This window comes from Charadrius vociferus, unplaced genomic scaffold, assembly GCF_000708025.1.
Source record: "Charadrius vociferus isolate BGI_N301 unplaced genomic scaffold, ASM70802v2 scaffold228, whole genome shotgun sequence".
NCBI lineage: Eukaryota > Metazoa > Chordata > Aves > Charadriiformes > Charadriidae > Charadrius > Charadrius vociferus.
The window spans coordinates 3,708,406-3,731,669 of record NW_009649864.1 but is presented as its reverse complement, the minus strand read 5'-3'; the positions used below and the strand labels follow the sequence as shown (position 1 = coordinate 3,731,669).

General features: G+C 40.5%; 1 protein-coding gene across 1 annotated transcript in view; it reads left to right on the top strand.

Annotated features, from left to right (window-relative positions):
* Nucleotides 1-288: 288 nt before the first annotated feature.
* CDC42BPB (CDC42 binding protein kinase beta (DMPK-like)) overlaps nucleotides 289-23,264 on the top strand; it is a 77,175-nt gene continuing 54,199 nt past the window's right edge. The window contains exons 1-3 of the mRNA XM_009891092.1: nucleotides 289-370; nucleotides 9,119-9,210; nucleotides 22,151-22,234. Of these exons, the coding sequence (XP_009889394.1) occupies nucleotides 289-370; nucleotides 9,119-9,210; nucleotides 22,151-22,234 (258 nt within the window). The remainder of the gene's footprint in view (nucleotides 371-9,118; nucleotides 9,211-22,150; nucleotides 22,235-23,264) is intronic.

The following is a 23,264-nucleotide window of genomic DNA, read 5'->3' as shown; positions in this document are numbered from 1 at the left end:
AATGTTTTAGCATGTATCTTGGAAGATCCTGTCCTAATGTGCTGTAGATTGGCTAGAAACAGACTCTTGCGTAACACTTCCATGCTCACTGCAGTCCAAGGCAGATCCACATCAGTTCCAAAAAAGGCCATTTTGCCCTTCTCCAGCCTCGTCCTGCTGCCTGCCTTGGGCTGGGGCTCCAACGTCACAGCTGTATGTGAGTCACATTGGGTGAATGGTTTGGTGGGAGGGGATGGGATAGACAAGTTAGCTTTCGCCTGGAAATTGTTTCCTGGTTTGACGTGCCACATGGATGCTAATGATGATCCAGACCCTGGTTTGACGTACCACATGGACGCTAATGATGATCCAGACAATAGAGTGGAGCGTGGTGAGAAGGAGCAAGGAGGAACTCTTTTGGCAGCAGAATGGATTTCCTGGATTAAAGTGGTCGTGTAGCTCCCCATTCAGTTGTCTGAAATGTCTGGGATGTCAGACAGTCCCAGGGAAAATCTGTAGTTCAGAGAACCTGTATATGACTTGACCATACCCAGCCCAGAAGACATCATCTTGAGGAAAATAAAAGGACTGAAGATGAAGCTTAAGAAGGCATTGGATATCAAAAGCAGAAAAGGTTCTCCATTGTGGAGCAGTCATCTTTTCGTATTTTTTTAGCAAAGCTTAAGAGGAAGCAAAGTACCACCTTTTAAAACCTTTTGAAATTCAAGTAGAAGCAAGATCTGGTATTTCAGTCTCCTCAAAGTCACAACTTGCAGGCATTGTTTGGCTTCTGCACAATAGATCAGTCGGTGAAGTCTCTAAGGCTGATAGACCACCAGGAAATCCCTGGTTGGTGCGTAGTCTACCGAAAGAGCTGGAACTTTAGAGAAAGGTTAGAGAGGCATGACAGCTTTCCCTCTCCCAAACAAATGTGACAAGTTGGAAAGAGGTATGAAAAACTGGACTACAAACTGGAGTCAGGAGCACAGTTTCTTTAGGAGCTTTCATAATTCTGCTGTGAGAGTTGGGCTGGAACTTAATCTCAAGCTGCTGAGTGTTTTTTGAAATGCCCTGGTTAGTACTCATAAAGGTGTGGGTTTTCTTGTTCAGAATGTGTCATCCTGCTTAAAAAACTCTACATCCTGATAGCTGTATGCTAAAATGTTACAGTTTGTGAAGCTGCATCAAGCTTGTGTGGCTAGTAAGTCACTTCTGGGTTTACCAAATGAAATGCTATTCACACTCACTTTTTTCTTTGGTCTTAGTACTAACACTTCCATCTTCCAAAATCAACTTTGGTATTAAAAAAAAAAAAAAAAAGACAAACCCTGCCTGAATTGGTTCTGGAGACCAAGTTGTAATTTCCTAAATTGTGGATTGTTCCATGACAGTAACGCAAGATGAAGATGAGAAATTGGGCAGTGAGCTTCCTCCTCTGTTATGTCTCAGATGTAAGTCTCCTCTCCCTTGTGCTTGCATCCATTGTAGCATCAGCCTATGCCATTACTTTTAGGTCTGATCGGCATGTGGGTTTTATTTTACCTGACCACTATTTTTCCATAAGTAAGCTACTGTCTTTTATTTGTATCTATATCTAGATATATATATATGAGTACGGCAAATAGTCATTTTGTGCTTGTTCTTGGATATGTAAGCCAACACTTCCTCTCACCTGCTAGAACTCCGTTGCTGTCTAGTTCTCAGAGAAGCATGGTGGCTTTGACAGGAGTTAAATTGGCAACACGTTTTGTCGCTTGGACTACTCAGAACCATCTGCGTGTTCCTCATTACTTGTCTGTACAAATCTTGAGTATTATCTTTGGTGTCCTTTCATTGTAAGCATGAACAGCGGTGAATGGACTAGGCAGGCAGATAGCCAGCTATTAAGTGTTTGTGGTAACATTCATCAACGAGCTGGCAAATAGTAGCATATTGCTGCGGATTGAGTCCTTCTGTGTGGTACTTGCTTTTGGGGCTTGCCACACAAAAAGCATGCTTAGTGAATAATAGCGAGCATGGATGATGTTTCAAGGTAAATGCCTTGCTCTTCTGCTGGCAAATTCAGCGATGCTAATAGGATCAGCACCAGAACTGCTACTCAATATCTTTTTTCAAAACGCTTCCCGATGCAGTTACCCTTTAACGTGGTGATAAATTTTTCATGCAGTTATCGCAAACTGGTATACAAATTCTAAATGCCAGGCTCAGTTCTTCTGTAACTGATAAAGCCACTTGTGGAGCAAAATGTGGAAGCTATGAGCACTCAGTCTTGGTTTATGCCTAAAAGTAAGGATGGTTTTATCCTTTTAAACCTTTGATGATTTCACGTGTGAAATCTGTGTGATTGAAGTCTTTCACGTGTGATCTGAATCTTGTCCAAACTCATAGTTCTGTTAAGTGCCGTTAAGATATCTGATTGAAAGTGGTCAGCTGCTCTATTTTGCTTATGTCAGAAGGCATTCGTAAAATGAAGCAAAATCCGTAATCATAACTGCAAATGGATACGTCTGTGTGCTACTTCTTCAGAGTTGTGGGGTTTTTTAAACAAAAGCATTTGCGGATCAGATTAAGTACACCATACAATCTTTAATTTCATAATAAAATTAGCACTATTGAAAAATACTGGCAGTCAGCCTCAAGAAGATCCAGACTTTCTTGATGTTGTATTAGTGTATGTGTCCGTTTCTACTGGGATTGCAGTTCAGATAAATACTGTTAGAAGAGGACATCTTAAAGTTAGAAAGTACCGACTAACCAGGCACTATAAAGCTGGGGATGTCCTTGCTAGTGGGTAGAGGGGGCTCTGACAGCCTGTGAAGCCACGTCCCATGTCAGGAGGCTGCTCTGGAAGAGCTGTAAGCAGTTTGGAATTGGTAAACGGGTTGCGCTTCTCAGGTTTTTAACCCAGCGGAGCTTCAGTTATCATTACAATGAACACAAGTCTTGCACCACTGAATGTATTTGTCTAATGGATGTTGATGAATGATGAAGAATGAGATCACTGAGTAAGAGGCAGACAGAGCAAGTGAAGTGTGTGTGTATGTGTATAGCATGTATTATAAAAACAGGAGGGAGGGCATGGCCGAAGTGAAAAGCCCAGCAGAAAATGTGTTGGAGAACACAAAATGTGTCACCTGAACTTTGAAGTTTGGCTTGCTGTAGAATTGGGATCTACCGCCTTTACTAGGCTCAGTGGAATAACCCCCTGCCCTTCCCACCACCTTCCCTTTTCTGCTGTACGCTTCCTTTCTTCCCTCTTCTGTCTCAGTGTCGCTCTACTGTCTCTCCATGACTAGGGACAGCAAGGTGTGTCTGCTGGCACCTTAGTATGTGCTGGTTGCCCAGCTAAGCAGGAGATGGCTGTATTCCTGCTGCCGCCTTTCCCTCAGTGGAGGTGGTACTGTGGGTGTCCTTCCTATTCACTGCCATTTTATTTATTTTTTTTTTTAAATAAAACTTGTAGCAACTTGGTGTCTTTAGATAGCTTCAGTTGAAATTTGGGAAAGGGGATATTAAAGGTCTTCACTGGGATCAAAAGGAGCTGGGCAGGACGAATGGACTCAGACTGCCAAAGAGTGTGATCACCCACACCTTATTTCCTTCGGAAACCAGGCTGAAAAAAAATATTCGTTGGGTGGATGGAAAGAGGAAACAGGGCAGCACAGGAAGAGGGAGGCAAGGACCTATAACTGGAAAAATTAAGACTGGAGTCAACGAAGAATGGAAGACTTAACAAAAAAATACACTTCCAAAATACAGGGGAAACTTCACAGTCAAGTAGCGAGCAGATTGTACTTCTTTAAAACTCAAAAGTGTGGGTTGTAACAGGTATTTATCACCCAAGTAAGCAGGTTGGGGCTACCTGGGTGTGGGTATCTCCCAAGACATGTATACAAGCACTAACTTGTTAAACCTGTCAGCCTACTGTTTTAGTAGCAATATCACAGGAATGCTGTTTCTTTGAAAAGGGTGCACAAAGGGCAAACAAGTTACTTGATTTCTAGAATGTAAGTTGAGAGGGATGGTTGAGAGAAATGGTAAAACTCGCTGCTCTTTCATGTTCTTCCTCCAAAGAAAACTTCTTAAATAAAATATCGGATCAGCCTGGTGGGAGTATGGCTCCATGGACAATTATCTGCGTCATTTTGTTGTTTCCCTGACATTAATATTTTGCAATTCACATAGTTTCCTACCACAACGTTTTGTAAAGTGGATAAGTAGATAAAGGGAGTGTGGCGGCAGATGAATTTCTGTATGACCAGACAGTTTGGACGTACCTTCTGTGTAGATCTACCTGAATGTTATCGTCATGTTATATAATGACTTAAACCCCAAATCACTTAAAAGATCAGTTCTGAACTGTGAAACTGTCTGGTTCGGGGCAGTCCAGTATATGAATAGGTTGTCCAGAGATGCCACAGAGTCTCCGTCCTTTGAAGTTTTTGAGACCTGACCAGGCAAAACCCCGAGTAACCTGCTCTGAAATCAGTACTGACTCTGATTTGAGCAGGAGGTTGGACTAGAGACCTCCTGAGGTCCTGAATTGTTGAAAGAGACATGTAAGTCTGTGTTATTATTTTCTTGCAGTTGTCACATTTGTTTAAAACTTGAAGCTGCCAATGATACAAAACATCAGATGTTCTTGAACATTTGGCAGCTTCAACTCAGTGATTTTTGTGACTCTGAATTTCTGGAAACTTGCACTGCCAAACAAAATACTCAGGAGTCCTCAAATTAGAACCACTGGGTAACTCCACCACTGAAGCAGTAGTTATCATAAAACCAGCAGGTAGTCTTTTGTCCCCTATAATGTAGAGGTGCTAGCTTATGTGATTCCAGATAGTAAATTATTGACAAATTGAATGGTTCAGCATCTGAACAGAAAGTAAAGATCCAAAACACACCTCAACACTTCTCATTTTTAACCACATTCTAGCTTGGCAAAAGTTGTCCTATTATTTTTTGAGGTTGACGTTGACAATACATTCTTCCCTGCCCTGCTTTCAGAAGTTAGAGGAAATTTGGCATGTGCTTCTGACCTTGGCAGAGGCCGGCGTGCACCCGTTCCTGGGGTAGCAGTGCAGAGTGCCCAATCTGCCGTGTCAGATCACCTCCACTGGCATTTCCCGCAGCTTTTAGTCATTCTGAAACTGTCTTCACATTTCTTTTGGCATAATACAAATTGACTGCAGTGTAGATGCAGCAGCTCGCAAACCTAAATCACAAATGTATTTACCTATGATGGTGCTTCAAATTATGTTTTCAATTTACTCAAATTGATGTTTCCTTTTTGTGCAAACAAAATATCCTAGTCCCATCTATCAGGGGAAGAGGAGATTAGGATTGGAAGAGAATTTGTGGGTGGAGAATTGTCTTTCATACATACCCTGGTTTCAATGAAGAAATAAATGCTAGCACTTCATCCCCCATTATGAATATTGATCAAAACATTAACTGTCATTGTTTTGTATTATATTCTTGAGAGCATACTTTTTTTGGCTTCCTAAAATTGTTTTTTTTCTTGTGTGGCCTTATGGTGAACACCCTTCTTCCAAACAAGTGTGAATACAGTAATGCAAAATCAGCTTGAGAGAAAAAGTAGTGATGTATACAAATATATTACATGTAGAATGCCTATCCCAAATTCTGATTACATCCTCACAGTCCTGAATAAACAAACTCTTGCAATTACTCTCAGCTAATGTTACCCTGACGACAGTATATATAACAAAATTCAGTAATCACTGCCAACAAAACCCCCAGTACAGCTAATGCTTGTGTTTGCCAGGATGAAATACTTTCATTAAGTATTAAATCAACTCCAAGTCATGAGTCCTGCTTTTAATATCGGGATCAAGACTAATCAGTAAAGTGTAATAATTCATTCCAGTGTAAGGAGAGAAGTTTGCTTTGAGTTCTCTGTTTATAAAATAGTGATATGTAAAAGGAGAAGCTGGAGCTTTTTACCAGTTGCATAGTGCTGGGTATATCCGTTGGCATCACTCTGGCAAGCACAGCAACCACAGCTCTCTGATACTTCTTGGTACAAGTTTCTGATCACTGAATTTTGCCAGTTCTGTGCGTGCTACTGATCTGGATATTAGAGGGTTGAGGAACAGCAGCCTCCTGGGGGGGAAGCAGGAAAGCGATTTGGAAATATTTTTTTATTTAACTTACTAAAAGGTAAAAATCGTGCAATCCAGTACTTAAAAGTAGCAGGTGACATCCTGGTATAAACAGGGTTCTACTCCAATGTGACAATAAAGTAAATACCAGTTTAAATGAATTACTGGTGTGTTGCCTCCTTAGAGCTCTGATCTGCTGCATAACCTCTGTTGTAGTCTTTGTGATGATGCAATTCTGTGGATGTTAGGTTTTATTTTAAAATTTTATTTACTTTTAAGGAATCTTAGATGCCTTGACAAAGACTTGAATTTTTCCGTTTCAGGGGCAGTCCTATCCAATTTAAAAATTTTCCATACATTCAATTATTCACATTTGGTCCTTAGCTTTCCAAGAGAGAGCACTGAAGTTGCCATGTTTCTGAACACCAATACCTGCTAAATACTAAAAGCCAACATTAGTTAAACTTGTAAAAAGTAGTAACTTCCTTTTAGTAGGGAATACTTTTTTTCATTTTAATATGTAGTGATTCAATTGACTAATTGAGGTGGAATAAGCAAGACCAATGTAGAACTCTTGAGTTTTTTAAATTGAAATGGTGGTAGAGAATGAGGTCTGCTAGTCCTTCCTCCTTGAAGGATACAATTCCTAGAAAGATAGCATTAATGCCCTTCTCTGCAGCCACTATTTCTTCTGTTTGCGCAAATTTAAGTGTGTGCACTGCTTGCTACATAATAAATATCTTTTAAAATATAGGACTAATTGAATTCACTTGCGTTATTACAACTTAATGCATTTGTAAACCGAATCGCAATTTTAGCGAGGTGAAGTTTGATGCACTTCAAAGCAAGGAAAACTGTAGATAAAATAATAAAATATTTTGTAACCAGTTGACAAAATACAAAAAATTGTAAGAAAAAAGGATTATTTTTTTTTTAAGTGTACAAGGCAGCTTAAACTTATGTAGGTTTGTGTCGTCCGGCTTTGGAAGTTCCTTGTGATCAATTTACAGTAGCAGGGTTTTTATAAATATTTAAACCAATTATTTTGGTATTCTGTTTACTGACTAGGATTATTGCTAAAATTGGTTATTACCTTAAAAAAAAAAAAAGTCTTGGGTTTGTATCCAAAGTAAAACTGCTGGATTTCATTTCCCTTCCCCTTAAATTTTAACAACAGATGCTGGTGTTCTGCAAAATTATTCTAATGACCTGTATTCTGTAGTAGCTATCTCTAACTTGATAATGGAACTTTCACATTTATTTCTTAACTGTAGTTGCATTTCCTCAACCTGTCCTGATTTGATGGGAAGGGAAGGAGGCAGGAAGACCTTGCAAAGTAATTTATATATATCACAGCCATTGGCAGTGGTATTTACTTGCATAGATGTCTGACTGGACCGGTATAGGTCCCAGATCATTTGAGCTGGTTTTGCTGGGTAAGTTTGTTAGAAACAATTAGGGGTTTGGGGATGATTAGCTTCAATGGGCTTCTGGTAGGGGAGACCGCGGTAGGTGTTTCTGCCCAGCTGAAATGGGGAATCTATCAGAAAATGTGGTACAGTCTCATTCTTAAATTTCATACTTTGGGTAGTCAAGAAACTTCCAGTGAAAGAAGTATTATTTGTGGAGGAAACCTTTTCAGCAACACCTCTCCCTGAGTACAATGCAGCAGCATGGCTATTCTTCAGTACAGCTATTTCTTAATTTTATTAGCTGTTACATGAACTTTTGCTGAGAGGTTTTCAGGCTTTCTTGGTTAGATTTCATACTGACATCTGTGATCTCCAGTTCAGACTTCTGTATCTTATGTGTCTTTGTAAGGTTTGGTTTATTTGTGTTAGTATCTAAAATACATTGTGAAGGCAGTGACCCCTCTTGTAGGAATTCTGTTTGGCTTATAACTCATTAGCTTAATTGTAATGTAAGGTGAGGTAAAACAGGAGTCTGAGCTGAATTACAAATAGCAGTTCTGTGATGTTTTATTCAATTGCAAATGGAAAAAATGTAACTGTTTAAAAACTTCAGTCTTTTTAGTCTAATAATGTTTGTGATGAGGTGGAGAAGAGCAATTATTATTTTTTTGTGCTTAGAAGCGTAAGCATCTTTGTAGACATCATACTTGCTCTTGTGCAGTTCAGCTTGTGCCACTGTTTTTCCTTATTCCTGATCTTCGTAATCAGGGCAGTGAATTGTAACAAATGCTGTATCCAAATAGTAATCCTCATCCTGTGATATGCTAGAAATAAATAAAATATTCTGAATAGGAACCAGAGAGGAGAAAATTGATGGGATCTGCTGGTATAGTGCAATTTATTAGCCAGATATTTTGAGATGATACACTGAGTCCAGCGGGACTGCCAGAACGAAGTAAGTGTAGCTTAGTTGCTGGACACATTTAGGCTGCAGCCCTTTGCTACTTGGTCTAATTGAGATCTGGCGAATGTTGCTTAACAGAAAATAAAGTTCAAAGTAGACATCTTAAATTAGCTGTAGTTCTTACAGAAAAATATTTCGTTGCTATTGAGTTGAGACAGCTATCTCCTGAGAATGGGATGTTAAAGCTTTAGCTGGTACTAGCTGAAATAATAGAGTAAAGCTGAAGGCTGCTTAAGAAGAGAATTATTCTTGTGGCTGAAGGATAGGATGGATTTTCTCTTGAGTTTACCAATAATGAATGAGCTCTTCAGCTTTCACATAGTCCTTCACTGATTCATGAAACCTGAAAGAAAGGTGGGGGAAGGGGAGGGGAATCCTTCTGAAAGACTACTTTGCCTTGTTGCCATTGAGTAAAGAGGAGAATCAATCAAAGGACTGAACTTTTTTAAAAATTCTAAGTGTAATAACGCTTAGTGTAGTTAATATTTTTTTCCTTCTGTAGTTCTAATAGGAGTTGAAAAAGTGCACTGGGTATGCAACAAGTAGTTTTGACCTCTGGTTTATGGATTATTTTGGCTTACGATATTTCACTTGATAATTGAACTTTCCTTTTCTTTTTTTTTTCTTCCCCTAAACAGCAAGACCATTTACAAAATTGGTAAAGGAAATGCAACTCCATCGAGATGACTTTGAAATTATAAAAGTGATTGGAAGAGGTGCATTTGGTGAGGTAAGAGATTTTTACTCCCAGGTGTAATAATGTAATGTCCATCATTTGTGCATCTGATTTCTTGCTGTGGTTGACCTGTACTTGTGCTAAAGACAAAAGATTCGCACAGATGTGTTAAAATACTTCCAAATGTGGGCTAGGTACTAGTGAAAGGTCCCTTTGAAGTGCAGGGTATTTAGCGTCCAGTTCTGCCATTTCTGTGACTGGCTTATTCTGACTTCAGCGTAGCAAAACAAGTGTCTCTTCAATGTGTATATGAACAGGGTGGTCCCACCTAGCAGCTGCACAGCTGAATTTGGGATCTCTTCTCCCACTTGCCATATGTACTCTTCTGCGCTGCTATAATTTAACACAGAGCTGGGCTGCTTCTATGGTAGGAACGCGGAGGCTGCTCCACCCATCTGCCTGTCTCTGTAGCAATCTGGTAATGCAGAAAGACGCATTTGGCTGCCTCAAAGGCTGTTCCCTGTCATCTTTGAAGATCAAAGGCTGCTGGATCTGTTTTTTTGGACAGCAAGTTGAATCATGCTCCGATGATAGGAACGCCTTGTGTTTTGAGGACTCACCAGTCCCAGGACCCTGGACTGAAGCTTCACTTCTTAATATGCTTGATGAAAGTCTCATCAGTCACAGAAGTCTGATAGGGCTTGCCACTGGCAAAAGCAGTCATGAGCATGTCCCCTCCATTACGCATAGGGTACCTGAGACTTCTGGAGAACCTCAAAGACAATCCTTTCAACAGTTAAGCACACATAACTAAAGATATAGCTGTCAGCAAAAGATGTTATTAACTAGACAATTTCTAGAACTAAAAAAACACCTTAGATTTCTTTCAGGAAGCTTCTTTTAAGTAGTGCCACGCTAAAGTCAAATGTAGTGACAGCCATTAGCGGCCCACTTCAGCCCATTAGCGCTTGGTTACAGCTTCTGCTGCCGGTGGCCAAGGCTAGGCTTCCTTACCTTCATCTAGTGTTGTCGCCAGAGAGAGTAGGACTGTGTGCCGTGCCGGGCTTTCCTTCCAAGCATAGTGTGCCCTGGACTTACCAAACTCTTTCACGTAGGGTTTGATTGTGGGACAGAGGTATCTCAGGCAGACCAGAAACTGAGCTAGAAAAAATGCCAAGACCCTGCTCAACCTGGATTCAGAAAGTTAATGAGGTTTCTATGTGCGTGTGCCCTTCATGGTGGGTGACGTAATAGCTTCATTTCCACATAATTTTAAGCTACTTCAAGGACTGCTTTTAAGGAAAGTGAATACCTAAGACAGACAAATGAACGTTTCAAGTGCACTTCTTCATCTGTACCACCCTCTAATGATGTGAAGAGGTAACATGTAGTTCACGTATAGTCATTGTGAGCATAGCTGCTCGAAGAACTTCAGCATTTTAAGTGAAATGTCCAGATAAATAGTAGCATCTTGACCTAGAAGACAAAAGTTCGCTTTGTAGTGGATGTTGAACTTGATGAGTTACAACATTTGTTACAAAAAAGGAAGTGTTATCTTAGGGTAATGGAAATACTGCCTGAGAATCAGTTGGTTGTTTCACTTGAGAGTTTGTTTTTAGCTGGCATGTATTATTTGAACATGGCTTTTAGAGGGAAAAGTTACTGCAAAGAGTTTGGCGGTGAAAAAACAGATAAATCTAAGGAACGGCTGAAAGCTACAAATTAAGTCCAGAAAAGAGGTCTGAGCAGAGAGGTTTACAAGTAGATAAAAGACCTAGAGAGAATCAAGACAGTAATCGGTAACTGTCTACCCCTCCATTAGGATTTTGATTCAAAGCAGTAGTGCAGTTTTGAAGACAGTGCCCTCACTTACTGCTGAATGATTTTGCTATGCACGGTCTGGATTTCTTTTGGAGGGAACTAAACCAGAACCTCCATTCCAAGTGTGTGTCAAATGTGCTTCTGACCCCAAAGGGTTCATAAGAATCAGTCACTGGGTTTGACTCTCCTAACAGCTTCAAAGCACGTTTGGTCCAGGAGAGCAGGCTAGATACAGCAAAATTCCTGAACCACACACAGTATACATGGGAAGGCTCAGCACAGGCTACATTTATCTGTTGTTCTGGTCTTGCAGTGCCAAATTACTCTCTACATAGTGGCTGTGACCACTGATATCTAAAGAATTTTAGATTAGTGTTTTGGCAGTTTGTCTTTTGGTGGGATTAGAAGTGGTTTCTGGATCTTTTCAGAACTAGACTTGTGAATGCTATAGCTATCAAAAATGGTTTCAGGTCAAGGGAAACCTTTATAGCGACTTGCAGATGGAGTCAGTGTTGGGAATGCCTTCACGCAGTATAAATTTAAGGAAGGGCTGTTTTCCATAGTACTTGCTCTGTTCTTTTTCCAAAAGGTGCTCTTCTCCACATAAGGAGTTGGCCAACTAGAAATCTCAGTGCAACAGCAGATGAAGTATTTATATGAACTTCAAGAGACTTCGGTTTATACTTGCTAGGGGGCTTAGGATGATCTTTCTTAGCTTTGGGTCAAGAGTCTTAAGGTGTATAAAAGATACAAATTCTGAGTGGGAACTTGTATTAATAGTGTTTGGAGTGCCTGAATCAACGTCTTTCATATTCTTTCATTTGGAAAAGCATGAAACTTAACTAAAGCAATTCGTTTTCCCCAGTGGAAATGAAATTTCACAGAAGTTGAGAAGATATCTTAATTTCATCCTTCTGTTAGAGTTTTGAGTGCTCATAAAGTCAGTGGTGTTAGTTATCTGTCAAGATCACGTTGTCCTGTTCATCTTATAATTGGAAAAGTTGTAGTTTGTAGTTGTAGCAGCTTGAAACTTTTTGATCATTTTAAATTATGCAGGAATTGTTGATCTTAGGTTCGTTATACTTTAATCTCACTTGCCAGAGAATATTTCATGCTTTTTGCTTATGAATGAATCCTTTGACCCTTGTGTATACTTCAGTGCTGTAACTGCCAAATATTATAGGCATTATAAACTAGTAATTATATAAAGGTTGAAATTCCATAATAAAACAAAATCTAGTTTCTTGAGAGGGTCTTGTGGCATCTGACTTGTATAAAGCAACACTTCAGAAAATTGAATGGGGGAGCTGTAAGTAATTTTTCCATAGTACATTCAAACATACATAGGAACTATGTTAAAAATTAGCTGATGGGATTCCAGTTGTTATAAGATTATTTATTAGTTCTTTAAAAAAACCAACCCAAATACAACTATCTGCTAGAAATAAATTTTAAAAACACCTATAAAGTATTTGTTAGAATGCATAAAGAAATTAATCAGAACTAAACTAAACATATTCATATTAGAATTAAGCAGTTTAAATTAGACGCTGAACAGCTAACAAGCCAGACTTCAAAAAGGATGAAAACTACATTCCATTCTTCTCAGTTTAGCTACTTCAGACTTTTTGGAGAATGCCAGGGGCTTTAGTCTTACCAAAGAACTTTTGCATAAATGAGTAACTGTGAAGACATAGAGCTTAAACAAAATAAAGGCATGATATTAGTTATTAGTCAGGATGAGTGGTTGATTTTTGCCGCACAACATGTAAGCCAAGGAGACATGGTCTTTGAGCTTGTCCCTGTGGACACAGCTGCAAAATCAGTACCTAATTTAAGTACCTTTGATATAATCACCAGTACATATCTGTACTGGCATGTCAGTGTCTTTCTCCCTCTCTCTCTCTTTCTCCCTCTCTCTCTCTTTCTCCCTCTCTCTCTCTTTCTCCCTCTCTCTCTCTTTCTCCCTCTCTCTCTCTTTCTCCCTCTCTCTCTCTTTCTCCCTCTCTCTCTCTTTCTCCCTCTCTCTCTCTTTCTCCCTCTCTCTCTCTTTCTCCCTCTCTCTCTCTTTCTCCCTCTCTCTCTCTTTCTCCCTCTCTCTCTCTTTCTCCCTCTCTCTCTCTTTCTCCCTCTCTCTCTCTTTCTCCCTCTCTCTCTCTTTCTCCCTCTCTCTCTCTTTCTCCCTCTCTCTCTCTTTCTCCCTCTCTCTCTCTTTCTCCCTCTCTCTCTCTTTCTCCCTCTCTCTCTCTTTCTCCCTCTCTCTCTCTTTCTCCCTCTCTCTCTCTTTCTCCCTCTCTCTCTCTTTCTCCCTCTCTCTCTCTTTCTCCCTCTCTCTCTCTTTCTCCCTCTCTCTCTCTTTCTCCCTCTCTCTCTCTTTCTCCCTCTCTCTCTCTTTCTCCCTCTCTCTCTCTTTCTCCCTCTCTCTCTCTTTCTCCCTCTCTCTCTCTTTCTCCCTCTCTCTCTCTTTCTCCCTCTCTCTCTCTTTCTCCCTCTCTCTCTCTTTCTCCCTCTCTCTCTCTTTCTCCCTCTCTCTCTCTTTCTCCCTCTCTCTCTCTTTCTCCCTCTCTCTCTCTTTCTCCCTCTCTCTCTCTTTCTCCCTCTCTCTCTCTTTCTCCCTCTCTCTCTCTTTCTCCCTCTCTCTCTCTTTCTCCCTCTCTCTCTCTTTCTCCCTCTCTCTCTCTTTCTCCCTCTCTCTCTCTTTCTCCCTCTCTCTCTCTTTCTCCCTCTCTCTCTCTTTCTCCCTCTCTCTCTCTTTCTCCCTCTCTCTCTCTTTCTCCCCTGAGTGAAAGTTCTTATAGGATGGGAGATTTGAGAAAGGAAAAGAAAAAAATATTTCTTGAAGTTCTCATTATTATGGTAAGACAGAAGTAGCCTAGCTCAGAACCTAGAGATTTCTTCTCTAGCCACCTGCCAAAACATGCAGTTCTCCTTTTCTCACAAACAAAGCCAGCTACTTTGCATGCAGGGTAAACTGAATGTCTGAATATCCTTTACACCAACATTTAAGGCTCAGACTCCTGGAGTCACTGGCTTGAGAACATAATCTAATTTTTTCAGAAGTTTCATAGTTATGAAGAAAAGTTTGAAATGTTCTTTGAGTGCATGACAGCTAGAATAGCATATAATTTGAAATGCTAGCTGTAAGGATAAACTACTTGTGGCTCTTCCCCATTTCCTAGGATTTATTTGCCCGGGTGTATGCTGAGCTGGGTGGAATGTTTTCGTGAGTGCCCCAGTGTTACTTTCACTCTTTCGGCAGGTAGCAGAGCAGCAACCTCTATGAGCAATAAAACTAATAATAATTTAAAAGCCCCCTGAAATAAAATCAGAACTAAAATGGTTCTCTGTAAGCTTAATTCCAGTTTCTATTAATAAAATTAACGTAGAAGTCTATCTTTGTAGACAAGAATAAATATGTTGTGTAGGGTCAAGTGTTTTGTTGACTAGTGAAAATACGCATTCTTCAGGGGAAGATTTAAAGAATATGAGCACAGAATGAAAAACTCCCCCACCTTTTAGACCTTCAAAAACCGCACCAAGACAACAACAAAACCCAAACCCACCTGTGGCTTGAAGTTTGCATGCACCCGACTACTCCTTCTGTCTAGAAACACTGTGGACCATTATTTGAAAGGAAATAATGCCCCGAGAACCTGTGCTTGGTGGGATTGTGCCTACCTGAGAACCTTATGCCAGCCTAAGAAGTGCCTTCTGTGTCCTTGTTGTTTGCCTCTGCAAGCCGAGGGAACTGGGGGTGCTAGTGCTACAGTATGGTGAGAGGGGCAGGAGGAGGATCCTGTGTTTGGGGGCTGCCTGGCTCTAAATGCTTGCACTTGCTCCTTTGCAAGCTTCATCTGACCTTTTAGTAATGTACTTGTAAGTCTTTAAGATCGCTTTTCCTCGTTTTGTGTAAAGGACCATTGAGGCACACTGCTGTAAATGAACGCATTTCAGTGAAGAGCAGTTGTTGAAGGAAGAACCGTGTCACGATGTACCTTGTTAGAGAACTTGGATTGTATAATGTGGCTGACACCTCCTGGAAAGTTGGCAGCATGGGACTGAAACAATTGTTTTCCTTCCCTTGTTTGTTAGCAAGGATTTCTTGAATGAGCAACACTTACTGTGGTTGCAGCGGAAGGGTGGAACTGCTTGGTCTCGCTTAGCACAAAAATAACTAAAACTCTTAATGTGCCCCACCTAAGTATTACTGCTCTGGATGGATTAGAAATACCTTTTCGTATAAATGCAGTTGTGTACAGACTTGATCTATGTGGTGTTTAGTAATAGGATATGTCACCTCGACTCAGGATGCTTAGTCAGAGTCTTAGCTGGAATCAACAGAGTAAAAGTGTGTTTCCAGAAGAAAATAAATAAGGGTTGAGAGGACAAGACTGGTCCCCTGTGTACCACGGGTTTCGGATAAATTGTGTGGTTCTTAATGAGATATACTGGCTAAGGGTGCAGCGAGACTTGAAGTGAATATGCAAAACCTGAGCTTCCTGCAGAGTCGTGCTTGGCAGCATGACGCAGAGCTGTTTGTGCCATCTCCTCCTTGTCATCGTAGCTGTAGAGTACCGAGTTTAACGTTTTTATGTACTTCCAGAAATTAACCTGGGGCACAGTGAGCCTACTGACTGCAGTTAAGGCTGTCTCACCTATTTAGAAGCTTTGGTGAATGGTATTAGGTATCCAGCAGCGACTGTACCTTCTGACATTGTAGATTAACGGAATTTGTAAGTATTGCGCACAACATATGATGCTTTTTTCATCCCGCTATTCAGAGAGTCAAAGCATTCAGAATACCATGGAGAAGAAATATTTAATTAGCTTTGTTTTTCTACAGTATGCTCTTCACAAAAAAAAAAAAAAAAAAAGCTGTGGAAATGGACAAAGAAAGAAGCTGCTTTGTTTTGAAAACGCTTCAAAAGAGCTGGTTGCTATCTTGGTCCTCCCCAGCTCCCTGTCTGTTTGTATGGCAGTACCAAGTTACTATGGTGACAGGCAGGTTGCAAGGAGCTGGAGAGACACAGATCATCATAGTGCTGGGGCGAGAGCAGCCATTTCTCACCGCCATCCCCCCTCACTGCCAAGGAAGAGCTCAGGTGTTATTCGGGGCCTTTATTCTTCTTGTTGCAGATCCTTTCTAGCTGGTGCTTGTAAGTCATTTCTTATTTGCACCACATGACATGAAGATCCACACTGTGTGTTTAAAAAAACAAACAAACAAAAAACCCCAAACATTTTGCTTTGGAATGTGCACCATGGCTTGTGAATCCTACCAAAACATACTCTGGTTGCTCATTTTAAATGTAAAATAGACATAAAATACCTGATAGAGCAGTCCAGACCAGTTTTGCCTCAAAGACGCAGTATTAAAACTGTTAGCTAATAGGCTATATATCAAAGACTTTTTTCATATCCAAGAGTGTTGGGAGGATAAAGCAGTTCTTGCAGTGTTTTTTCAGTAGCTAGTGTCCAAGTATCAATAGCATGAGACAGAAATAGTAGAGTAAAAGTGGCATATACAAGCTTTAACTGAGGGAAATGACTGTAATATTCAATTATGAATCTGGTAATAAGACATTACGGATAAATTGTTTACATCTGAAATGCCATTTTGTCTCTTCTCCCGGTTGAAAGGCTTGTCTAAAATCTCTGCTCAAATGTCTAAAGCCATTCCAAGTTCCTGCCAAAGGTTAATTCATGGTAATTTTACACTATTTTATCCATGTAATTTTATTGTCCATTAGCCTTAGCAGTTCTTTTATCATCTTTATTACTGATGTCCTTCCTTCCAATTTTATTTGTAGATAGCAATCATGTCAACTTTTTTACTTTTTGTTTTTTAACCAAGTAAAGCTTTTTCTATTCCCACAGCAGTGTGAGAGGCTCTTTAGTTCCTTGATCATCTCAATAGTCCTCCTTCACACCTGCTCCACATAAAGGTTATTTCTCTGAGGCGTGGCTGTGTGTGGAGTTTCCAGTGAGTTTGTATTTCTACGAGGCAGTAACGTTTACCCATCCCTAGTGGTGTGTATCTTATGAATTCCAGAGTTGCGTTTGCCTTTTTCTTAACTACTTGCTGCTATAAGCTGTTTGCACAAGGATTATCACCTGTATGTCTGTGTTCCTCTTCTTTTCAGCTGAGAACTTTTTGCATTTGAGTTTCAGCTTATCCCTGAAAGTCCAGTCATTGAGGATAAGTTTTACCTGAGAGTTTAACGTGCCATGAGCATGTATAGCACCCCAGTTAGCTTTTTTTATCTATGCTTTGAAAGTAGTGCCAGCATGCTTTCCAAGAAGTCTTGTTAACTATCTTAATTGTTCTCTGGAAATTCAGTCTTGCATTTAAATGATTTCTGCGTTTTCTTACGCCATACTTATCATTTACATAAAAGAAAAATTGTACCTTGATGCTGCTTACTAATGCTGATCATGTCACTCAAAGGGCAGAGTACAGTGGTGGGAGGTTCTGTCATGTTTGTAGAGGCTGGTTTGGCTCAGATTCTCACCCTGTAGGTTTCATTGGGGCATGAGGAAAGGTGAAACTTGGCCTAGGGTGGCAGTGCGCATTGCAGCCCGAAATGTCAATATCAAGTGGGTTTTGAAGATCAAAATACTTCTAAAAAACAATTCAAGAAGCAAAATACTAGCTCTTGCCAAAGTCTAAAAATGTTGTGGGGTTTGGTTGTTTTTTTTTTTTTTGTAGCTATATTAATTCTGGTTTTATTTTATTGCAGTACAAGTGAAACAGAACTTTGAGGCAAAAAGTACAGGAAGAAAATGCATGGCAAGTAATACAAATCTGGTAGGGTGCTGTGGTGTGTAGTTACTGCAGCTGCCTCTCACTTATGCTTTAGCCCCAGTTCTCATACTTTTTTTGACGTAAATATGTCTAAAGTTGGTTGAAGTGTAGGCACTAGGATTCATTAGAGGTTCTTGAGGAATCATACTTGATCTTTATTGCAGTGTCCCTGTTGCCATGAATCTTGCCCATGACGAGTCACAGTGATGGTAATCAAATCGGCTGGTGACAGCTGAGACCCATACGGGTCTTGCCTGGACGGGGGCTGCGGTGGCAGGGGAACCTCTGCATCTGGAACTTTTCCTTATCGCTGTTTTAAGACTTGGTAAAACAGAATCACCTAAATCTCTCTACCAGACTACTCTGTGATTGTTGAGTATTTGGAACCCCTGATTCTCTGTCCCAACTTAGCATGAGATGCAAGTTGGATACTTTTTAATTTTCTTAATTTGAGACAGGTGTCAAAGATAGTTGTTCTGGGTCAAAGGTAATGTGGATTAGTTAGCCTACATCCCATCCCTTTGGCCAGGTGGAGAGGTGTCGGAAAAGTCCAAGGCCGGAGCAGAGCCGAACCCTTCCAGCAGCTGAGGGTTCAGGGACTCCCCAGCCACACCTGTAACTCGGGGATCAGTAGTCTCCGAGACTTCTGCTACGTGTGGTACTCGGATATTAAGCATGTATTAAAAAGTACTTTCTTATTACTTAGGTGTCCACAGCAGCCTGTTGGCTGAGTTCCAAAAGTGTTGTGTGACAATAATACTTCCTTAATCTTGCTACCTTTTTATTTTATTTGATGCTTTTCAATTTCTGTGTTATGAGAAACAGCAAATAATTGTTCACGGTTCATCTTCTCCATGACATTTGTGGGTTTGTATGCCTATCATAGCTGTTATCTCTTCCAGGCTTGGAATGTTTTAGGTTATTAAATCTTCAGAAGCTATTTTATACCTCTTTTTTGTGCCTTTTTTCCTCTCATTATCCTTAACGTACCTCTTTTTTTTTTTTTTTTCTCTTAACTTCTATTACAGTGTAAGTTGTAATAGCCTCAGAAATGAAGAGTGAGCATGAAAATTAAATCCTGGTCTTTTACAGTCTGTGCATAACATAAGCTGTGGCTTGGCCAGTAGATTTTTAAACTTTGAAGATAGAAGCAATGCTTTTGTTCTTAAAGTAGGCATTTGCAGCAGTGTACAAATCTGCATCCTTTGGAATACCTCTGAACACTGCATATTTTTTCTTGTGTTAGTAGATGTGGTGGATTGGTATGTAGTATAGGAGCCATCATGTTTAAAACCTGACATCTTGCATGGTTAGCACAATTGCAATAGAAGAGATTTCTGTTTGATCTTGCAAAGTGGTCACTGTGGTTATTGTAACTGAATTTGAGGTATGACAGAGAAAGAGGAGTTAATACAAAAGAAAAAACAGCTATACTGCAGCATTTCAGAAGCAGCCAAAGCATTATATGAGAAACATAAACTTAGAAATACTGCCACCTGATGAAGAAAGTGAAAGAAAGCTAACCCGAGGAAATGCTGAGGTGTTTTATAGAATAAAGGGTGTAGGATTTTTTGCAATATTGCAACAATATTCTTGCTTACAATAATACTGAGTTCAGCAAGGCATAATTTAGTTTGTGCTTCACTGTTTCAGTTCAGACTTCAGTGAGGTTTGGGGTTTGCGTTTCTCTTTGTTTTCTTAAAAAAAATCCTAGTGATTAGAGTGAGTTGAGGAGTCAGGTCTAGTCAGGCCAAAATTCTGTTACTTCTGTGAGACATCTGCACCTTTCAGGTTTCTTTTCAGACATAAATTTCTTGAGGAATTACCTATTTTGCTGTCTGGTTGCATGAATTCTTCTGCTGGCACAAGGAGCTGCCCCACTGTCACCCTTACAACTAAAGCAGCAGTGTGTTTACTGGTGCCATAACTTGACAACCACTTAATGTGAAAATATGAGTCAACTTTCCTCTTATTAATTCTACTTTTTCTTCCACAGAAGACAATTATCTTCCTCCAGAAACTTTAAATTGGGCTTTTTTAAGCAGTCCTTTCACTTGAAAATAAATAGCACTAATATAGCTAGCAACTGGGGAATTGCTAAATAGGTCTTACAGATTTGGCCTCTTTTTTTCTTTTTCCTTTTTTCTTTTTTTTCCTTTTTCCAGGCCTGTTCTCATTTACGACTTGATCCTAACGTTTGCACAGCTCCTCGGCTGTGCGTGTCCCCCACGATGCTGGGCTCGCTTGGCTCCTCGGCAGCGGAGCGCGCTGGGAGCTTCCCCCATCCCGCAGAGCTTCCAGGCAGTGCCGGCTTGGGGATAAAAGCACAGCCGATGAATATCTGCGTTCTGATGTTGTGCGCTGTATTTGTACTCGAATGGCTGAGCAATTCTCGTGTTGTGCTGCGATGAAGCTTGAATGTTGCTACTTCAGGGCTGGCAGAGCTACGCCTGCAAATTGCTTCTGCCCCAGAGGTTTTTTGCTCGGCTGCGGCAGGGAATTGCCCCCAGTTCTGCTCCGTCCCTTTGATGGAGATGGGGGGGTATTTCCTGAGTCATCATGTTCTGAATGGAACAGAGTTTAAAATGTATAGCAGGTAACGGTCAGCATCTTGCAGTTTCTCAAGGCTTTTAATGTGCAGTTTGACTTAGAGCGTGCCTTCAGCTGTATCAGGGTAATGATTCAATTAAGTGTATGGAGAGAGGTTGTTACAATGGCTTTTAACTGCAAGGCCATGGTGAGGCTAGGAGCAAGGCTAAACCTTTTAGGCTATTACTGAAGGTCAGTGTTGAACAGTTTCATATGTGCCGAGGAACCTCGTGTGCTTGCTTGAGTCTTTCTTGTCTTACTCATCCTTCCCCCCCAGCACGAGCAGTGTCTCCAGGAGGTGTTTGTAGGCCAGGAGACACTGGGATGTAGTGTAGCTGTGGGTATTCTACATCGCTTACAGAAGCTGCTTCTTAGTGCTGTGTCTTTCTCAGCTGCGTTTAGGACCAGATTCCTATGCTTTTCCTGTGATGGATACCTGCTACACCTTTTCTTAAGAGATGTTACCATTACCTGACTCTTCGTGCAGGTGTGTGCTAGGTGTTGCTCATCTGTTACATGACCTGGTGAGTGGAGGTTCGCACACCGAGGGGTGGGAGGCGTAGGTGTGCATCTGCAAAGTCAGGTGTCTACATGTGAATATCCTACTCTTGTGTTACTGGAGGAGCAGTTGTCCCCCTGCCCCTCATCTGGCACTTCTTTACTGGTAGGGTGCAGGGGGAAGTAGTATATTTCCCTTTTCCCTCTTCAGGATTTCTGACTTTGTATAGTGTTGCTTTGCTTGATGCTGTATTCCAATCTTGTTTTATAGTCAGCATCTTCTTAGAGCTGCTGTAGCTCCTGAATCCCTTATAGATAGGAGTTTTTAAACAACAGAAGAGGTGAGCTGATGTGATACCTGTTACTTTTCCCACTGCTATTCAGAGCTCTGTTGGAAGCGAGTAATTCTCCTTGGTTTCCTACTTCTGAAATAGGGGTGAGCTGAGAAGTGGCAGAAATATTCAAGCAGTGCATGTATAGTCCTGTGAAAATGTTGCTGTCTTAGTCATGATGCCTGCTTTTCTTTTGCCAACTGGAAGAATTTTGTGGAAATGATTGCTTTACTACAAGAAGAATTAGTTTTGGTCGTGGAGAATACAAGTCTTGGTCAAAATAAAGTCTTTGAATTCCTAAGCCTTGAAGTGTTTGTATTCCTCTGTTTCTTCTTCGGCTCTACAGCTATGCACGGCTACTGTTCATAATAGACCAGTCTAAGCAAGTCTAATACACAGGATGCATAGTAAAATGCTTCAAGCAAAATGATGAATAAGTAAATGAATAGTGTTTTTGCTTCTTTTTTACTATCTGCATACAGTACACAAAAGCATGTTAATTTGCAAATATCTTTTCAAGTTTCTGAAACTTGAAATGTGAAAACAAATTAGTCAAATGTAGTGTATTTCTATTGACAGCAGCCTTTCTTGTTTTCTCAGGCTGCCCTTTTAAATGTTGCCTCATTGGCTGAAGGCATGGTGTACAGGCATCGCTTGTTCTTGGCAAACAATGCGGCCTTCCTGCGCATCTTCATATGAAAAGCTTCGTGCTCCTCCTGTATCATCCCCTGTGTACTTGATCATGAGCACTTGACCACACATGGTGCACTGTGCATCAAGCACATAGTAGTAATGTACAAGGAATATAAAAGGAGCAAAGACTCGAGCTGTAGTTTATCAGCGTGAGTTGATCGCTGGTGCCTCCTTAGAAATTTATTTTACTAATCTGTGAATCTGTTGTATTTCTTTGACCATGGTTTTGTTAAATAAAGATATCTTATTATTTCAGGTTGCTGTTGTTAAAATGAAGTGTACAGAGCGCATTTATGCAATGAAAATTCTAAATAAATGGGAAATGCTTAAAAGGGCAGAGGTAAGTAATATTATTTTTTTTAACGTGGAGAATTTTTAAAATGGCATTAGGAAAATTACATTGAAGGTCTTCCAGATTAGGAAGAATTATTTCATGAGCATAGGAGCTTCATTCTTTTTTCTTTTTTTTTTTTTTCTTAAGCTGTTTTAATGCAATCAAGTCTGACAGTCCCTTCCAGGCATCTGTTGTTCTCAGCATTACTGTGTATTGGTTTACCAGACAGTCTGCCCTAGTTCTTACCCTGAATTTATTGGCCACATTTTTGTTTACAATAAAGGCAAGTTAAAGACTACATGAAAGCTGAGATTGGTGCTACTGTGGCATTCACAGCTGTATACAAAAACATTATGAAAAGGTCTTTTTTTCTCTTGCATTCCGAAAGCATGCATTTAAAGAGCTTTGCATCCTACAGTTTGTGATGGTATTTGTATAACTGGTGAAACTATAAATACTTTGGAATCACAGATTCAGATTGTCAAACAAAACGTGCTAAGAAGGTAAGTCTGTTTAAGAAGGGTATTTTTGGTGAAAGGAGATGTACGTTGTCACAAGAAATTATGTAAATGTGAATGGTTCACAAACCTTCACAGGTTGGGGAAGGACCTACTGAGAGTATGCCGTGGGAAGTGGCGTGTTCCTAGGATACCCACTCTTGCGCGGTAGAGGAAAACTTTATGGCAAATGTAATATTACATAAGTCAGCAGGTAAACGAGCAGTGGATTTGAGGGGTAAATACATGAAGTGCATCAGTAATTGCAGCAGTTCTCTCAAGGGCTGAAGGCTAGCTGCTCGCTGAGGACCGAGCCTGCTGACCCTTCCCTGTCCTATTCTTCTGTCCCCTTCCCGACACCACCTCCCCCCCAGCCTACCCTTCCTAGTCCCTCCCTTCCTTTCAGTGAGTCAGTGCCAGCTCTTTTCCTGTGAATAAATCTCCTCCCTCTTGTTAAGCCCCTCTTCACCACTGCTTTTGCCCGATTTAGTCACACTCCGTCCCTCGGTCCGTGCTCTCTTTACAAGTGGCGGCAGCCA